Below are 20,455 nucleotides of genomic sequence, written 5' to 3'. Positions count from 1 at the left end.
AGAGAAAAGTGCTAAAAACAACTTTCGTAAATATTTGATTGTAGTGACCATGATTAATGAATTAAATTCATGAAGGGATGCAGTTTAAATCACAGAATACGAGTGAATCATGACATGACTGGAGCAGGCCACACATTGTACATGCTGTACAGCAGTATCTTAATCAGATCAATGTTAATGTGTTATCCTGGCCCACAAGATTCCCATACTGTTACCCACTGCACATGTCTGGGATGAAATGGGGAAATGTTTATCCCAATCCTCCACAACAACAGCATGTAAAGAGGTGAGAGACCAGACATGAGACAACATGTGCATGCTAGCCATACTACACCATCCAGCAGCTTTAGGAACCAGGAGGTGAGGTGAAATTGGGTTTTACGTCGTGCTTGAGAATATTTCGCTCATATGACGACGTGCATGCGTGTGTATGTGTATGTGCGGCTGCTTGTTCTAGCCAAGACTTAAGCTGGTTTTATAGTGCTAGCTCACTGAGATACCATGCCGCAGTGAAGCATGAATACCCCACTCAGACACAGTATACTGACTCCGAGCCGACCAGTCCTTGTTGTACCCATTAATGCCGAGCGCCAGGCAGGGACCAACAAGTATCATATTTTAACGTCTTTTGGTATGACACGGTCGGGGATCGAACCCGCGACCTTCCGCTCTCCGGGCGGACGCTCTAACCACTACACCACGGAGGCGGTCTTAGGAACCAGGAAGCAGTGAACAGGGGAAAAAGTGCACAAATGCTTTATTAAGCCCTACCCCAAATCTAAAACCATGTCTATCAAGGACTGGACAATGGATTACATGTATATAGATTGAAGGACCATCTCAACTTTCATTCCAAGAAAAGACACTCATACAATTACTGTCATGCCTTTATCTTTCATAAGATGGAATTTTTAATGTGTTCTTTCATATGTCTGAGTGTTAATAATGCTAGCCCTGACAAGAACAAATCATAGTTTCCATTAGTTTCCAACACAAACACCCCTTCCCATCACTCACACACAAGTTTCTTGGTTCCATTTACAGTCCGTTTGAGTCAGAAACGGACCGATGAATTGCAAATTTTATCATTGTACAAAATTGCCACATAAATATAAATAGTACACATGTTTATCATTTACTAATACCCAACAGCTTTCTTATATTTGAAAATGTTCCGGACTCCACCAAAATAGTTGTTTAAGAAACTATCATCATTGAAAACGCAAAAGTTGTTATCTGTCGCGGCGGGGTGAAACCGCAGAAACGGAGCAGCCACTATCTCGTCGTGCACGGGATACACATGCCTGATGAAAAATGAAGTTGAATGCTGATGTGAAACAGTTGATGATTAAAGGGTACGATTTTTTCCGTGCTGAAGCCGAAAGGGGCAAACCATTTTATGCCATTCATAAATTCCGTGGCGGGCAGCAAAAGCTTTAGGAGTATCAGCAAGGGTACTGACAAATGTTCTGGAACACAAACATTGTGAGGGTGATCACGAAGCAGGTAGGGTCGGTCAAAATCACACATATTAAAACATTTGGACAACTTTCAAAAGAACCTTGTAAGGCAGTCTATCAACAAACTCTATTCTGAAAACAAATACATGTCGCTGAAAATTTTAAAAAGCATTTGAAGCAAGAACACAACCTCAGAGTATCAAAGAACACACTCTGGCTACTCTTTACACTCTTCGGTATCGTTATAAGAAAATTTCGGGAGAATAGGTCAGTACTCTGTGAGCGCCCTGATATCGTTAAGCTTGAGAAATAATTTTCTCGGGGTTATAAAGAAGAAGGGCGAGGAAGGGTTCGAGCCAGTGTACTTGGACGAGACCTGGGTCAATGCCTCGCACACCGCCAGCAGTCAGTGGGTACCCGATAGGGGTGATAAGGGGTCACGTAGAAAGCTGCCTCTAGGGATAGGAGAGAGACTAATCATTTTCCATGCTGGTTGCTCCAGCAAAGGCTTTCCCCCCAGGCTGCGACTTGGTATTCAGGGCAAAGTCCACAGATAACAGAGACTACCATTCTGAGATGAATGGTGCGGTTTTCCTCGATTGGGTTAAAAACAAGTTGGTACCAGCTCTACCAGAGAAGTCTTTTATCGTCATGGACAATGCCCCATACCACAGCGTGCAGTAAAGCCCCGACATCGAACAGTCGAAAAGGTGATATGATATCATGGTTCGACAAATTTCAGATCGCACGGCCTTCAAAGGCAACAAAGCCTCAGCTATATGAGATCATAACAACCCACAAAGGTGAACCTTTCTACAAAGTTGACAGTTACATAAAAAGTAAGGGTCACGATATTCTGCGACTTCCACCCTATCACTGTGGCCTTAACCCCATTGAAATGATATGGGGTATTGTCAAAGGAGATGTTGCCAGATCAAACACAACGTTTAGATTACGTGACGTAGAGGTTTTGGTTAAGGAATCTCTTAACAAAATCACGACTGAAACTTGGCAAAACTGTGTCAACAAAGTAACTAACGTCATTGAACAAGGTTACTGGTCTCGGGATGGCCTACAACAGGCAACTGTGGCACAACTTGTCATCCCTTTAAGTCGTGACTATGACACTATACGACAGACGAGGAACCGACTGGTCTCCCGGAATAGATTTTGAGATGTCCCCCACCATGACTGGCTGTTCCGTTTCTGCCGCGACAGATAACAACTTTTGCATTTTCAATGATGATAGTTTCTTAAACAACTTTTTTGGTGGAGTCCGGAACATTTTCAAATATAAGAAAGCTGTTGGGTATTAGTAAATGATAAACATGTGTACTATTTATATTTATGTGGCAATTTTGTACAATGATAAAATTTGCAATCATCATCGGTCGTTCACTCGGTCCGTATTTTCCAAAACCTCTGCTTCTGAAAACTGATATTTTATTCGTCTCATTTATCCTGACTCATATTTTATACTTATCCTGACTCATGCTTAATTGCTTGTCTCCTTCTTCTTGCGAATGATAGTGGAACACTTAAATCCCCTTTTGAAGCTCCCTTCAAAAAAGCGGACGTAATATAACTCACCCAGTGTTATCTCCCTTTAGCTGTTTTGGTGGGAAACTGCGTCACATGACCCCCACATGTTTTCACTCTCTCCGACTTATGCGCCCGACACCTGGATTTCAGGGAATCCAGAGTGCCATGAGGGGAGGTTGGGAGGCCTACCTCATGAGTCAGGATAAGTATAAAATATCAATTTTAATAAAAAAACAACCATTGTCACTAAGGTGACATAATCCCCCGCCGCAAATTATCAAATCAAACTAAAAAAGTAAATTTAGTTGCGGGCAACGATGAGGTCTCCTTGGCTTTCTATCTATTGTATCTGAGGGCTAGATATCATCGTCCAAAACGGAGCCAGAACACGTTTTGACAGGCGAGCGGATCTTCCAAATACAGCCGGGGTCACAGGGGTCATGTACCTTTTAAATAGTTCCGGAGAAGAAATAGTTCCCTCTTTAAAAGGCTGTATCTCAGTTGTTCTTGGGTCTACGTTCAAAACAATTAGTGTTCTGGAATCACCAGGACATCATCTACCATACTGGCACTTTTGTGCAGAATTTGCACATTTTGGGAGAAAAGTGCTGAAAAACATGGCCAAAAACTGAAAACAAAAATAACTGCCAAACGGTACATTTTAGCGACTTGACCCGTTCAGGCAAAACTGTTGGGAATTCGATTGTGCATCTGTACAAGAAATTTGGAAGTGTTGGAACAATTAGTTCTTAAGATATTTGCTGTCAAACGTTGAAATTTTGGAATTAATTTTGAATTATTTCCCCTTTGCTATTGGGCCAAGAGCCTAGAGATTTTTAAGGGGAATATCTACACCTGGGTGCGCATCTGTGTGATTTTTTGTTAGCGATTCTGAGCATTGGTTTAGGAGTTATGTTTGGTACAAAAATCGGCGTAATAATAAATAATAATAATAATAATAATCCGAACGATTACAATAGGTCTCCTGCCTAGAGGCAAGGAGCCCTAATGAAAGTTTAAGATGAAGTTAAATGTCAACAAGAACATGACCAGTCAACCTCTCTTGATATCTTGCTGTTTAGTTGTTCAAACACACACATATTTTCAACACTGACTTTGACCTTGACATGAATGTCATAATGTATGGAATATGCAAAACTAGTACTAAAGAAATTGCTTATTGAAAAACATTCAAGGGAGGTCTTGAAAGTCTATGAAGAAAATCCAGTGAACCGTTCTTAAAATATCTTGCTGACAATTCAGGTTAACATGCTGAAATCTTCAAAGTGACCCTAAAAATTATGTGAAGGTCACCAAAATTGACTGGGCCCTGGGCCTTCCCTAGATGAAGCTTGGTGTCAAATAAGAAGAAATTCCAGTGAATGGCTCTTGAGGTATCGCGCTGACAAGCATAACATGTAGGTTAATATGCTCAAATCTTCAAAGTGTCTCTGTGACCTTGAAAATAAAGTGAAGGTCACCAAAATTGAATGGGCCCTGCACCTTCCCTAGATAAGGCTTGGTGTTAAATATGAAGAAAGTCCAGTGAACGGTTCTTGAGGTAGCTTAACATGCAGGTTTACAAGCTGAAATCTTCAAAGTGTCGCCATGACCTTGAAAATTATGTGAAGGTCACCAAAATCGACTGGGCCCTGTGCCTTCCCTAGATAGAGCTTGGTACTGAATATGAAGAAAATCCAGTGAATGGTTATTGAGATAGCTTAACGTGCAGGTAAAACGTGAAAGTCCCCTTGTGACCTTGAAATGAAGGTCAAGGTCACCAAACCTGACTGGGACCTTCCTTTTACTGTGATGAACCTAGGTACCAAATATGAAAAGAATCCAGTCAACGGTTCTTAAGATATTTCAATTCGTACGTACGGACGGAGCCTAATACTATATCCCCCGTTTCGCGCTAAACGCACGGCGGGGGATAATTACATATTTTTCCTTATCCTGACTCATGCTTAATTGCTTGTAGAATCCAACGGAACCAGTGGTGGGTCAAGCCACTCTGGATTCAATGCTGATTTACGTCCTGCATACCCCCCTGAGGGAACTTCTTATAGTACTATGCTGATCTTTCCTTCCAGCTTCCTCTGATGAGTTTGGGGGGGACCACAACTTGTCAGATTTCTCTGGAACCGCTTCTCCTGACATTGAGTGTGGATCTATACGACTCCATGTCTTGATGCTCGCATCAAGTGGAGAAGCGACCCTTCATCATATACGAGTAAGTCCTTACAAGTATAGGGTCTGTCACTCATGCTGGCCTATCCTAGACGTGCACATGGACTCTAAGCTCTAACTCTCGTTGGCTTTTACAAGTCACGTGATAAAAGGGTGAGATTCATCTCAGCGCCTTTGAGGAACCGTCAATTGTTGTGCTACAACAAGAGGCCCAAACTGGTGAATGCCAGAGACGTCCTCGGTAGCAATGTCTCTGAGGTAGTGGTTGGCAAACACTGTCTCTGACTTCCAAAAGCAGCCCTCCATTATTGTCGAGATGGAGCAGTTTCCATGTAGAGCGAGTGTCGATGCCAGTGCTCTGACTTCATGAGGATTGGAGGCTCGTGGAGGCTCAAGTCCTGCTGCTTTGTAGGCCCTTAAGATGACGGCTCTCATCCATATTGATAATGTTGTACGTGAGATCTCTGTAGGGGTCTCCGTAGATAGAGGTATGAAAAGGAGTTTTATGTGTTAGAAACTCATAGGATGTCCTTTCTAGTGGTTCGTAAGCATCACTGGTGAGATGCTGTAAGACTACGTTGAGATCCCAAGCAGGCGCTTTAAATTTCTTTTGTTGGTCTTCCAACTTAAAAGAGAGTAGTAGTGCCAGTATCTCTGGTACTTTGGTCAGTTTCACAACCGTCTTGATGGTGATAACTGTGCTGAGGGCCAATAGGTATGTAGAGAGTGTTGAACCTTTTAACCGCCTTGTTTATCTTAGATGACAAAGGTATTCCGCCACTTGAGGATGTGTTGCTTTCATCGCCGTGAAGCCCTTCCTCAATGCATATTTCTCAAAACTCTGCCACTTGTCGTCGTACAAGTTACGGGTTGATCTACGCATAGCTAGTGTGACTGCGTTCGCTGCTCTGGTGGAATATCCTCTTTTCTTCAAGCAAGTTTTGATACGTTCCATGCATGTAGTTGGAATACTGTTGGATTTCCGTGTAACATCCACTCCGTCTGGGATGGTTGCGTTGGACGAGATAGGGCGTCTGCTATCACATTTTTGGCTCCGGGAATGTGGCATACTTTTATGTCGATGTTCAGGTTGTCTATTATACTGAATAGCTGAAAGCTGAGGTCTAACAGATTCATTGACCTCGTTGATCCTTGTCTGTTGATGTAGAACGCCACTGTGGAGTTGTCCGTATGGATCATCAGCTGTGCGTTCCTTAGTATGCTGGACCAGTGTAGTAAGGCGTTCATTTCGAGCATGTTGATGTGCAGACTTTGCTCCTGAATCGGCCATTTCCCTGCTGACACTTCGTTGTCGAGGTGGGCTCCCCATCCTTAAAGTGATGCATCTACGTAGAGATGAGTGTTGTACTCCGGCTCTGATAAGTGGGTTCCTCCGCAAACATTCGACTTCCGAGTCCACCATAAGAGATATGGTTTCAGTCTGTCCGGTAGTCCGAAGGAGTCCAGACTGTCTAGATGAGCGTTCACAAACACTTATAGTGGGTGATTGGCTTTGTCACTCGAGTAAACAACCAGGGGGCCGACGATATTCCAAATGGTAGCACCTTCCATTGGAAGTGACGTCCGTTGAAGAGGCATCGTAGGTATTTCCTTGAGTCCGGATGTATCGGGATTTGAAGATATGCATCCTGTAGATCTATGCTGGCGAGGTAGTCTAACGGACGTACGAGTTGTCACAGTTGAGGAAGATGTATCATTCTGAACTTTGCGGGGCTGCGTAGATAATCTTGGTTGAATTTCCTCATGTTGTATATAAGTCGGAACTTTTCCCTGGAATTTTTCTTTGGTACTAAGAAGATTGGGGAGTAAAAACCGGGCGTGACGAGCTCCTGTTTTATTTCTTCGATCGCTTCCTTCTCGAGTAGAGTTGTGATGGCGTCGAGTAGGTTCTCCATCTGGTCGGCAGCATAGTTGTGGGCCAGAGAGTTGCTTGTCAACGGTGGTACTGCTTGTAGTTGTATCTTGAATCCTCTGTGTAGGATCTGGGATACATAGTCATCCTGAAGAATTCCCCAATTCTTCCAGTAGCGTTGTAGACGTCCACCCACTGTTGAAGGTTGTATGGGAACGGCTGGGGGTGGAAGACTCCAGTCGTTCCCGAACCCGTCCTTCAGCGTCTAAAGTTCCTTCCGGGGTTACTTCTGGGAGCTCCGGTCGGGCGACGAAAAGAATCCTTGCCTCCTCTGGAGCAGCCGTATTTCTTTTCCCTGGCTCTCTGTATCCCCGTAAACTTCGACTTGCCGGAGTAGCACTGCCACGTCTGACGGATAACACTGGCTAGTGTATCAATGGACTTGATCATCATTACCTCCCTTCACTCTTTCGTTACTTCCTTGGCCAGGTCCTTAATTTTCCCTGCGAAGATAGATGATGCTGACCACGGAGCTCTGTATAGTGACTTGGTGAAGCGCTCACTCCAAGTACAGGAAGACAGCAATCCTTGTCTTCTCAATAGTGTCAGGCCCGCTGATGTGGATGCCAGATGTTCGGACATGAACTGATGATCTTTCTTTTGGGTCAGCAATGCCGAGTAGATCATTCTATCTTCTTCAGAGGTCGAGTGTCTAAACTTTGCGATGAGGGTTTCACTGATGGCTCTTGACCTGGCTAGACCAAAGAAGGTACATCTGGTAGTTGTGTCTAGTTGTGCCAACTTTTTATCCTCCACTTTATAACTCCTAGCTCGGGAGCCGTTGATGATCTTGTAGTTCTCATCTATCTCTGGGGCCTTCATGAAGGGTTCCATGTGGTGAAGAGAGAACTTCTTGGCGTTGAATGTTTGGACGCTTTGACTCTGGAACTTCGTTGCCTTCCTGAAGGCTGTGCTGAGGTTCTCTAGGACATCCTAGACAGGATCGATGGGTGGAAGGGTAAGTGTATCAAAGTCCTCGTTAGACATCATATACATGAATGCTTCATTATCCTCTTTAGAAGGTGATGCAAGTTGTAACCCATTTGCCATCCAAGATTTGATCTCTGTATGGGAGAATATGATTCCACCATCATCTTCAGATTTAGAGGCTTCTTGTTCTGGAGATGGTTGCCATTGTGTCTCCTTCCTGCGTGGAGATCTGCGTGGAGACCTGCACACGCAGGCGACTGATTCAGATAAGGATCCTCCCTGAAGTCTTGAGACGTATCTCTGTGCCTTCGTGAAGGTGTAGATTCTCTTCTACAGTATGTAGGGTGCCTGCGCGCAGGCTCCTGATGGCTGTCCGTATCTGAGGAGGAGGATCTGCGATGCTCCGGTGTACGTCTGGTTCTGCTCCTGCGCGAAGGCTCCTCTGGAATATCTATTGCAGATTCATCGTTGTCCATACTGGCAGGCTCTCGTGAAGATGTCATGGAACATCGTTGAGTGTGTGATCCTTCACGTAGGTTTCCTCCTTCACGCAGGCTACTATCTTCAGCGGGATGCGATCTGCAGGCTGCTTGTCTTTCATGCAGGTAAGTTGTAGATGGGGCCTTCGTTGCAGCTTTCTCCTGCGCGAACCTCCGTTCCATCAGGACCAACATCTGCTGCGTAAACTGCTGCATGAAGACACCCAGGTTGAAACTCTGCAATGACGGCTGCTGCTGCTGCACTGCTGAGAGTACTGAGGCTTCTCCCAAGGACTGCTGCACTTGTAAAGACCTGCCATCTCTACCTGATGTCTGCATTGATAGAACGTCTGACTGCGCTGAGATGACTGCTGATGCTACTGTAGATGAAGACCTCGTCTTCTTCCTCACTGCTACTTCAGGAATGAGGATGGGTGGCTCGTCATATACGTCTACTTCGTCTGCCGTGATGATCTCTGCAGCGAAGGACCTCATTTTATGCACTGCCCCATGGGAAGACTTCGCTGGAGTCTTGTCTGCAGACGACTTCTTCTTCTGAGAAGACGATGCCCTAGACTTCTTAGACTGTGACGAGGTTATAGTTGATGTAGACGACCTCTTCCTGGAGCCGGAGCTGCCATCAGTCACAGCGACATGCTCTATAGAAGCCATTGGTAAATCACTGGAATGGTGAATGTCAGTAGACAGCAATAAACGGTTATCAGTGCAATCACTCGGTTTAGACATGACTTGTAAAAGCCGTCTAGACCTGTCCTTGGCACGTCTAAGAATGAAATATAAATAATTATTAAATTCAAATTCAGATAAATGCTGACAAAGTTTACAGCGAAAGCTGGAAGAACATGTAGAAGTACAATTAGAACATAATAAATGTGGATCAGCAACTGACAACCGGTATCTGCAACGAATGCAAGGTTTCATCAATTGTAAACAAGAAGAAAAATCATGTCAACAACGTGAATAAAGAGATAATTTAGACAAAAATTTCAAACCATATTGCTGGTATATCAATCCTAAATGCCGTATACAGCTAATTTAGTAGTAAAGGCCTAAATATAAAAGGATATAACGCCGTATAGGGGACCCAGGCGCTCTCACAACCGTCCTCTAGGGCGAAGAAGGAGAGAGTGAAAACATGTGGGGTCATGTGACGCAGTTTCCCGCCAAAACAGCTAAAGGGAGATAACACTGGGTGAGTAATTTTACGTCCGCTTTTTTTAAGGGAGCTTCAAAAGGGGATTCAAGTGTTCCACTATCATTCGCAAGAAGAAAGAGACAAGCAATTAAGCATGAGTCAGGATAAGGAAAAATTTGTCTCTTTCGCTCCCAACTGTAGATTCATCAGCTGTGAAATTCTTTATGCTTCTGGCATCATACAAAGGCAATGGTGTTTTGTCATATGCACTGTGCCCAAACAGCAGTCTAACAAGCATCTCATATATTGCCTTTTTTGGAGCTATCCAATAAGCCAACTCATCTGCTGTACTTGTCCATTACATTAGTGATTGTATAACCCCATACAGTCAGTAATGTAATGGACAATACAGCAGATGCCATGCCAATATCAAACAAGTATGTGGAGTTGTTGCCAAATTTCAAACTCATCCTTCTTGATGAGGGTGTACTTACTAAATGTGAGGCTAGCTTTGGTTTCTACTGACTCATTCATGATTGTCTTTCAGTGGCATTTAGAAGTTGTACATTGATGTCCAAGATATTTTTATGGATTAAACTTCTTCTTTAATTTCTCTCACGACGTTTCGAGACCATTCCAGGTCCCTTCATCAGGTAAACTGGCAGTTAGGACTATGACGTCGTCACTATGACGTCATAACTGAGTTATGACGTCACAATGCAAGTGACATGACAGTACACTAGGGAGAGTACTGTATAAGTGAGTTTGAAGAGTTAATTACATAATGATGAAAATTCATGCTAAATAATAGAGTTGAAAGTTGAATTGTCAATACACAACAACTGCTAATTACACAAAAGTTACTTGATAGCAGGCTTTCCAAAAAGAATAGTAGACTCGTTTTTTCTTTTATCTAAAGTTCATCAAGGTCCCACGCACTTGGCAGGTAGACACCTTGATCACGATTCATTGCTGGTTTATGTCTCCTTATCTCCACAGCCTCCTGTAGTTTTCTCCGACGCCAGTCATTGTTTTTTCTCGAAAGCACCCTGATATCATACCACATGATTACATGACTTGGGTTATTTGCCTTGTGCTCCGATATAGCTGACTTATCATTTTAATCCATAAAAAAAACTTGGACATCATTCATGACTGCCCAGCCTCCACCCACCTAAAGGCTAATTTCTGACAATGAGGAATCCATTTTCTTATTTTGTCAGTGGAAGTGAACCAGCAAAATCAATCATATTCCACACTGAACTGAATGGTCAGTAATATGTCTTCCTCCTTCTGCAGTGTTGGTAGATACTGATACTATGATAGATTCTTTCTATGAAGACACACAATGGAAACACCTGCACCATTCAGTTACCTCAATAGGGGCAGTGGGGTAGTCTAGTGGTTAAAGCGTTGGCTCGTCACGCCGAAGACCCGGGTTCGAATCCCCACATGGGTACAAAGGTTACGGGTAGACGTGGAATGAGCCGATATGCCTCAAACTGAAAAGGGTTGTTGACGTCAGGCGTCAGACGTAGATTTCACGGTGCATGCATGAATGACGCGCTTTTATATAAATCGGTGATTTTGTGACAGAAAAGTTATGTATGGAACACTGTAAGGATAATGTGGATCGCACTAAGGAACGAGGGAAACATGAGCATGTGTAGTGACGGCACGAATCATTACTGAACAAAATTTATGTTTGTGTGAAAGAGGCTTGAGTGCAAATTCCAGGCCAATTTCCATTAGCCCAAAATTTCTACATTAAACCATTTCATAGTGTAATTTCGACGTTTTTGGTTTCCTGTTTTTGTGTGAAAAAAAAGTATTAAAATGCAAAAAGGAAAAACAACAAATGGTACTCATGTATTACACCGGACCAACTATATTGGATTAGGTCCCTAACCCTAACCCTAAAACCTAAACCCTAAACCTTCAGCCCTAACCCTAACCCTAACCCCTTGAAATAATTCTTATAAATAGAATGCATTGACCGAACCGGCAGTATTAAAATGCAAAAGGAAAAACAACAAATGGTACTCACGTATTACACCGGACATGTACCTACTATATTGGATTAGGTCCCTAACCCTAACCCATAACCCCTAAACCCTCAGCCCTAAGCCTAACCCTAACGTACCTAACCCCTTGAAATAATCCTAATAAATAGAATGCATTGACCGAACCGGCACAAAACATGATTGACGTGTCCAGTGTAATGCATTTTTACCACTTCGAAAAATAAAATACTGATAAAAAACATTTCTATGTAATGGTGCAAATTACTGAATGAAAAAAAAATATATATGTATGTCAGTTCACATTGGTAAATCATTTACACTTAATAGTTACTTAGAAACCGAAATATAAAATATATTTACATAATTTAAATAATTACATTGACCAATATAGCGAATAATCGAATATATATAATACAGACCGGTGTAACGCATTCTCGCTAAATTCAAAAAATACAATAATACACAAAACATAACACCTCAGCACCCCGTAATACAAATAAATATGAGCATATTAGTGCAAAAAGAAAAATATTTCAAACTGGTGCTTGCAAAAAATTGCGCATACGCCGGTATACAACTAATGGAAACTCTCAACATCGTTGGGCTTATGCAATGACATAGCTTGTAGAGATGAAACACCAGTGAGCAGAGCTTATACGCGCTCACAGTCACAAAGCTAGACAACCGTGTTGCCATGCAGGCGTCATAGGGCATTGTTTCGAGAACGTGCTATCGAACAACATCACATTACATTACGTAAAAGGGTATTATGACGCATTTTTAAAGTTTGTGGTGCTGTATTCTAAAGGTAGGCCGGCTGTTCCATTAAACCCTACTTAACCTTCTAGTTCAGTGTCTGTCAATTGGGTGTCTGTCAACTGGGTGTCTGTCAAATGGGAGATAACCATCCATGTTCATGTCAATCACTGGATTATCCATTACAACCATCATTAATCACAGACTGTTGTCATATTGCTGGAATACTGCTGAATGTGGGGTTCACATAGTTATACAGCAAACAATAAATTACACCTAACAATAATATCAGGATATACTGTTGCCAGTAAAAACACAATAAAGATATGCATCATAGTCAACATGCTTAATTTCAACTGGTGGCAGTCTGTAAATAATAGAATCTGAACCAGACAAACCAGTGATCAATAGCATGAGCATCAATCAATGCAACTGGAATACGATAATGTGTGAACCAAATCCGAGAGCCTGGCGACCCAACCCTGTTAACTGCCTCTTACGACAAGCATGGGTTACTGAAGACCAATTCTAACCCAGATCTTCATGGGTTTGAGAAAAGGAAAGTTTTCCCATGGCCCTAGAAGTGTTACATGGTAACTAAGCAATGAACATGTGGTTAATCTTTAATATATTCAGTACTTTTTTATCATGTTCATTATGTGCAGGATTATTTTTGTCTGTTAAGTATTTTTTTTTTTACTTATGCCGCACAGATCCAAACATGGCTGGTCAAAACAATATCTACCTCCCTTGGGACATCTTTGGCAACAAAGAAACTGGCCTCTAATAACAACGAAGGATTATCAAAGGGGTTGTACCAACTTCTCATGCATTTCACAGAAGGGGCGCCAAATCATCAAAGTATGTAAATTGCCAGATATTATTTCAGTTTTATTTATTCTTCAAACAAAAACACTTATAGACAAGGTTGAAATGGCACTATGTTGAATATATTGGCTGCAGGAAATTGTCATGAATCTTCCACTTGAGCCATTTTCACTTACGTCATAAAACATTGGTTGTTTGTCTCAGTGACGTGTGACTGTAATCATTCTCACAAGAAGTTGTTGTATTGAATTCTAAACATGCTCCCTTGTACCACATGACCATGTAAACAAGCTGTTTGGAGAAAATAACTGGAGTTTTCCCGTAGCTCTCCTTTCATATAATGTTAGGTATGAGTCAGCATTTGGTAGTATTACTGTATAAACATCTTTGAAATCATGCATACATGATCAATAGTTTATGAGTATTAGTATCATCGCATCATTATGATCATAGGTTCCGGATGACAGTGCTCACTCCTGCTGTAACATGGGGTGTTGAGTCACATAGACATTCTGGACTCTTGAATAATGACTTGTATCAGGATAAAGTTATCATATATAAGTAAGTGACATGTTTTACAATTGTTTATGCAATAATCGAGAAAACAATGGATGTTCTTAAGTGTCCAAAAACCCATAACACGCCAATGATGTAAAGTCTGCGATGTGAAAACCTCTGTCAATACACGAACCACATGTATGGTTTATATTGGCACATACAAATAGACAATATAAACATTTGTGTATAGTCCATCATGTTTTCTCAATATTTTACATGACCATGTCAACTTAGGGCCCCCACCTACGGAGGGGGCAACATCGTCATTGCTCCGAGTATCGGACACCAGACGGATACAGGAAGCACACGATTCACTTCAGAACAAGCAACGTATGACCAATATCCACCTGACTTCCCGTCTGCTTTCTTTGCAGCCAAACAATTTCGAATCAAATGGATACTGTGTATAAAGACCTCATCTTACCACCCCCTTTGCTTGTTTCCAGAAGATTTTCTTCGCTTGTTGGGGTAGTCATTTTCTAAATATAAGAAATCTGTATCTTTGAGTTGGCAGATGCAGACACCTTGTATGTGTAAAACGTCACAGTACCTGTGTACATCAATTTAGGACGTCATACGCAATTCTTTTAGAACTCAAATCACACTGAATATTTCCTTTCCTACGCTGGATATTAGGAGGCAAATATCACCTATATGACGGTGTTGTACAATGAAATATTTAGTTGTGGTATCTTTGATGTATTTTTGTTTATGAAAAATAAAATGATATGTACTTCACATCCCCGTCTTCGCATTTTAAGGTTTAATCCAGTTAAGAAATAAGCTGGGCTCTGTCTCTAGGCTAAACTGAGTCCCGTCTCATGACGTCACATGGTTTCGGCATGGTACGCGTCGCAAGTTTAACATTGATACATGAACAGGAGCCCAGATCCGTCATCAAAATACAGATGTAGTTGGTCAATATTCTGATGCTGTCAAAATGTTACAGGTGCTTATTGAAGATAAATGTGTTTCATTATTCGAAATGAAACAATAACTGTTTTTATCAAGTCATCTTTGAGCGTCGAGGATTATTGAACCATTGCCCAAATCAGAAACACTGGAGTAATCCTGTCTGCATGGTCACATCCAGCATTACAATCATATCTACAGTCCAACAAGATGGCAATCAATATTCTTTTCTAATATGTCTTCTTATAATTAATGGTAAAGATATCCTGATTCCCCCACCAAATGTCCTCTTGGTCTGTCCAGGTATGAAGCAACTCCGAAGGATGTGACATGAATGTACATTAAGTGCATTAAAATGAAATATCTTTTATCAGAGACCATATAAGATATAATAGACTCATATAGACTTATTATGTGGTTTCTGTCAGATTTATATTATATGGTTTGGGTCAGATTTCAGCATGTGTGATGGCTTCTCCGGCTTCTCCACCAGTATTCAAACCTTACCTTGTATAGTATGACAACATGATTGTTAGAAAAAGGCCAATGTGTTTCCGGTGGTAAAAATATAATGACCATGTTCATTATGAACAACAGATTCTGTTATGATTAATAGTGATGCAAGGGGGACTTGGGCTGTGAGATTAATGTAGTTCCAGGGTTCATTTGTTGACTCACCTAATGGGTAATTATATCATATTTTCAGCCATAAGACATAATAAATTCATCATTAATAGATTGAATTAGGAATAACAGACATGAGCATTATATATCAGTTACCCACTGGTCAGCCCCTGATCTAGTGTCAACATTCTGGGAACCTGTCTTGGGGACAGCTGGCTAAATTGATCTGTGCCAGTTAGGGCATCATTTTTTTTAAATGTGTTTCACGTAGTCACCAAATTCTGAACATGGGTCGGTCAGGGGAAAAAAACTCCTAAAAAACACAACTTAATAAAGACAAAATTATCCGAATAATGTTCTTGATTCTCATTTATTGTAATTCTTATTACAATTTCTCGAGTTCTTTGGACTTTTGGCAGCGACTAAATAAAACATTTTAGATAGATAAACATTTTATAGGACGGGGCGGTATATTTTAGGTGGGTCGGTAATAAAATTAGAAGGGTCAGTCGGGCAATGAGAAACACAAAAAAAATTTAAATGCTGCCCTTAGATGCACAGTGCAGGTCCACAGGTCATCCTGACAGTAACTGTAATGTGCTACATTGTAACATGTCAGGTTGCCTGATTGTGTTATAGGTATGGCATCTGTTGGGCCACTAGACATTCAGCCCTGCAGTCTGATTGATCTTCCAGCCATCAACTCTGTGTTCATCTCTATAAGGTGAGGTGAGGTGAAATTTGGTTTAACGTCGTGCTTAAGAATATTTCGCTCATATGACGACGTTCATCTCTATAAGGGGCCGTGGAGTAGCATAATGGTTAAAGCGTTCGCTCGTCATGCCGAAGACCCGGGTTCAAATCCCCAATGTGTGAAGCCCATATCTGGTGTCCCCCTGCCATGATGTTGCTGGAATATTTTTTGCTAAAAGCGGCGTAATACCAAACTCAGTCAGTCAGTCATCTCTATAATGGGAAATATTGATGTAAAATCTTCATTTGAAATGACGGATCCAAGAATACTACAAACATGGCTTAATGTGTGTATTGTGAACAGCAGCACAGCCTTTACTTTTGGCACTACTCTGCCATGTACTGTGAAACAATGTCTGCCTCATCACAAAGCTTGAACACTCATATCTGCACAACATCATAAGGTCACGAAACCTGCAAACAGCGTGATGTATATCTTGGAACTAGCATTATCCATTTCACTATTGTATACAATTGTTTAAAGAAATCCACAAGATAATGGCACAACACAAATTTCCCACCTACACGTTTCAACTTCATCTTCAGGGAGAAACCTACCTGGGGCCGGATTCACTAAACTTCTTAGAATTTTCTTAGTTTTTATGCTTAAGTTTCCTTAAGAATTCTTAGCTGAGAATTTTTCTTAAGTAGCAATCCACCAAGCCACTAAGCATAAATCTTAGCTGAGATATTTTAAAATTCTTAGAATTTTCTTAGTGAGAAACGCATGGGATTATAGCTGATAAAGGATGACTTCTTTGAGTGAGAGGTGAAATTTCATTGGAAATGAGACTTACTACAAATTGTATACCATCTTTTGATAATCTAAATGTTAAGTGACAACTCTGTTTCTGTGTATTTTCTAAAATGTTGGTTCTATCGATGAATGCATTGGCGTCCATCTTTGTTTACTTTAAGAAAATTCTTAGTGCTTAAGTAACCTACGGAGGATTCTTAAGTTATGAAAAAATCTTAAGCACTAAGAGGTTTGATGAATATTGCTTAAGCAAAAATCTTAGTTTTAGATAAGTTGCTATGGAAACTAAGAATTCTTAGTAGAACTAAGAATTCTTAAGGGTTAAGAATATTCTAAGAAGTTTAGTGAATCCGGCCACTGAACTGAATATAAAGTTGAAAGATTGCCTAAAATATATGTACCGGTATATGTGATAGTGCACTGTGACATCAAAATAGTACCGCAGTATTAATGTACATTTGAAAGTCACTCTTGTAAAGCTGGTTGAGTAACATCATATAGAACTCTTAAACTCGCCTTATCCTTAGTACCTTTTTTTTTTATTTTAGGGCTGAAGATATGCAGCAAACATTTCAACCATGAATGTGCAGCTGGATAATTCATGAGACATCCCCCTTGTGTGAAGAATGAAGCGGTGTCTACGTCTCATACTAATTGCCACAGTAATACTTAGCGTGTTTAGGCTGTTGTATATACTATTTGTCCTACCAGAGTATGGAGAAACCAGACTCCACCCAGGTCAGCTCTGGTCAAAGCGCTACCTTCCGTCTCTAGGTCACCAAATTAATGTCAGTCCTCAGCAAATTGACCTGAGAGTTATTGTCCTGGCCTATGATCGTGCTGAGTCTTTGACTAGGTGCCTGGCATCGTTAAAGGAGGCTGAGTACAATGGTGACAGGGTTCACATTGATGTTTGGATTGACTGCTCTAAGAGTGGACAGATAGATGGAGATACATATACAGCAGCCATGTTGTTCTCATTTAAGTATGGCACTGTTACTGTGCATAACCACACAAGACATGTCGGAATATACGGACAGTGGCTTGGTACTTGGAAAGTAACAGAGCAAACTAAAGAAATTGCTCTTTTCCTTGAAGACGATGTCACAGTGTCCAAATACTTCTACAAATGGCTAAAGGCAGTTCATACAAAATATGATTCGGTTGCCAATATTAATGGCTATTCCACTCAGGGGATGAGCATGAAGCACTCCGGTGATCGTGGATGGCTCCAAGCACCGAAATCAGAAGTGGTCTTCAGCTATCCAGTATTAGGGACTTGGGGATTTTCACCCAGCCTGAAGAATTGGCTTGGATTTTTGAACTGGTATCGAGAGACAGCTTCTAATCCTTCTTTTCATCCATTGGTTCCTGGTCTGAAACCATCTAACTGGTACCGCAGTTTCATGAAATCAGGTAAAACAGACTCGATGTGGTCAATGTGGCACATATATTATGCAAACAAGAATAATGAACTCACAATATATCCAAATTTGCCTTTCAGACAAGGGTTAACAACAAATGGGAATGAAAAGGGGTTGCATTATTCTACCAAACAGAAAACACAAGCAGGCAGAGCCCTTGTTGAATGGTTAGATAAATACATAGCCCTTCCATCTGTGCCAGTCCAACTTGACACTCATGGTAGGGTGGTGAGGTCATGAGAGTGCTGGTATGCAGCTTTTCAAGTCTATACAGAACTGAAACCTGGGATAAACGACTTGTCAGCTCAAGACAAAACTGATACCAGTGACATGCAACCAGTAATAACCAAACTGATACAGCTGAACTCATAACTGATACCCTCGACATGAAGCTTTTCAGCTCATAACCGAACTGATACCAAAGTCATGCAGCTTGTCAGTAGCTAAAAACAAACTTGATACCAGTGACATGCGTAAGGGACCGTTCATAATTTACGGCTAGGGGGGATGATGATGATTTTTGAATGTTTTTTGGGGTTTGGTTGGTTTCCCACCCATTTTGTTCTGGGGAGCTAGGGGGTCATCAGTTTTGTACACTGCATTACTAGGGGGCACAGCAATTTTGTACATAAAAGTATGTTTAAAATTATGCTTAGTAATTATGGGAAGGGGAGGGGGGGTAATTGATTTTGTACATGACATGCAGGGGGTCACTTATTTTGTACATAAATTTCAGTCATTCACATTGTACATGCTTCCCCAGCTCATAACTGATACTCTGGACATGCAGCTTGTCAGCTCATAACTGATACTCTTGACACACAGCTTGTCAGCTCATAACTGAGAGTCTGGACATGCAGCTTGTGAGCTCATAACTGGTACTCTTGACACACAGCTTGTCAGCTCATAAGTGATACTCCGGACATGCAGCTTGTCAGCTTATAAGTGATACTCTTGACACACAGCTTGTCAGCTCATAACTGATACTCTGGACATGCAGCTTGTCAGCTCATAACTGATACACTTGACACAAAGCTTGTCAGCTCATAACTGATAGTCTGGACATGCAGCTTGTCAGCTCATAACTGATACTCTGAACACCCCGCTTGTCTCCTCATAACTGATACTCTTGACATACAGCTTGTCAGCTCATAACATACTCCGGACATGCAGCTTGTCAGCTCATAACTGATACTCTTGACATACAGCTTGTCAGCTCATAACTGATACTCCGGACATGCAGCTTGTCAGCTAATAAGTGATACTCTGGACATGCAGCTTGTCAGCTCATAACTGATACTCTGGACACACAGCTTGTCAGCTCATAACTGATACTCTTGACACAGCTTGTCATCTCATAACTGATACTCTTGACACACAGCTTGTCAGCTCATAACTGATACTCTTGACATGCAGCTTGTCAGCTCATAACTGAACTGGTACCCGAGATATTGTAGCTTGTCAGTTCATTACAGAAGTGAAATCTTGGACATGCAACGTGTAAGGCCCTTACTGAACTGATACCAGTGACATACAGAGCATCAGCTCAAAATAGAAGTGAAACCTTGTCCGTGCAATGTGTGAGGTCTTGATACTAGGTACATAGAGCTTGTCAGCTCATTACAGATGTACCTTGGACATGCAACTTGTCACATCATTACTGAAGTGATAAATATTTATTTCATTTGAGGGACGAATTGGAAGTGCAGGAAAATACAACAAAGGGAGTATATAAGTATATGGGGCATTAGTTGAAAGGTACAGAATGTGGACACAATTTGAATTGCCATTCATGGTTGCAGTGCACCTTCAACAAGGTTGATAACCTTCATTTGTTTTGTGCACGTTTGTGATGTGATTTTATGCATGTTGCAATTGCCGATTGATGGCTTGTCGTCAAAATAAGGACTTGTGTGGGAAGACCTTTTGTCATGTTTTTATACAGCTATAACAGCTATGTTTTCATTCACTGAAATAAACTACTCTGTTGGTGCCCAGTATGGTATGCCACTATCTGTTATGTTGTTTGTTCATGGGAGACATGTATTAGAGGGAAACTTTGGACAGGCAACCAGTAAAGTCTTTACAGAACCAGGGGGATACAGCTTGTCAGCTCATTACAGAACTGA

The 20,455-nt window shown here is 41.4% G+C and overlaps 2 protein-coding genes across 6 annotated transcripts in view; one reads left to right on the top strand and one right to left on the bottom strand.

Moving 5' to 3' along the window:
* Positions 1–14,430, bottom strand: part of LOC124285936 (tumor protein D54-like) — a 47,627-nt gene extending 33,197 nt beyond the window's left edge. Inside the window, exon 1 of the mRNA XM_046722223.1 lies at positions 14,281–14,430. Coding sequence (XP_046578179.1) covers positions 14,281–14,332 — 52 coding nt within the window. The 5' untranslated portion in view covers positions 14,333–14,430. The remainder of the gene's footprint in view (positions 1–14,280) is intronic.
* Positions 14,431–14,523: 93 nt separating this feature from the next.
* LOC124285934 lies at positions 14,524–18,854 on the top strand. Of its 5 annotated transcripts, none has more exons than XM_046722217.1 (3): positions 14,525–14,798; positions 16,032–16,121; positions 17,451–18,854. In XM_046722217.1, exon 3 carries the CDS (start codon positions 17,529–17,531, stop codon positions 18,564–18,566), a length of 1,038 nt encoding a protein of 345 aa, XP_046578173.1. In that variant the 5' UTR covers positions 14,525–14,798; positions 16,032–16,121; positions 17,451–17,528; the 3' UTR covers positions 18,567–18,854. The 5 variants fall into 5 exon arrangements, with proteins under 5 accessions (XP_046578174.1, XP_046578173.1, XP_046578172.1 ...); XM_046722216.1 differs by having other exon boundaries at positions 14,525–14,805; positions 16,032–16,116; XM_046722214.1 differs by having other exon boundaries at positions 14,525–14,805.
* Positions 18,855–20,455: the final 1,601 nt, after the last annotated feature.

The sequence above is a fragment of the Haliotis rubra genome, unplaced genomic scaffold, assembly GCF_003918875.1.
Source record: "Haliotis rubra isolate DU_JTF1 unplaced genomic scaffold, ASM391887v1 Scf370, whole genome shotgun sequence".
NCBI classification, from domain to species: Eukaryota; Metazoa; Mollusca; class Gastropoda; order Lepetellida; family Haliotidae; genus Haliotis; species Haliotis rubra.
This window is presented reverse-complemented; position numbering and strand designations above follow the sequence as displayed.

Bases quoted from the DNA above. Each gene is read 5' to 3' on its own strand.
- LOC124285934 (XM_046722218.1), top strand. From the start codon at position 17,529: ATGAAGCGGTGTCTACGTCTCATACTAATTGCCACAGTAATACTTAGC.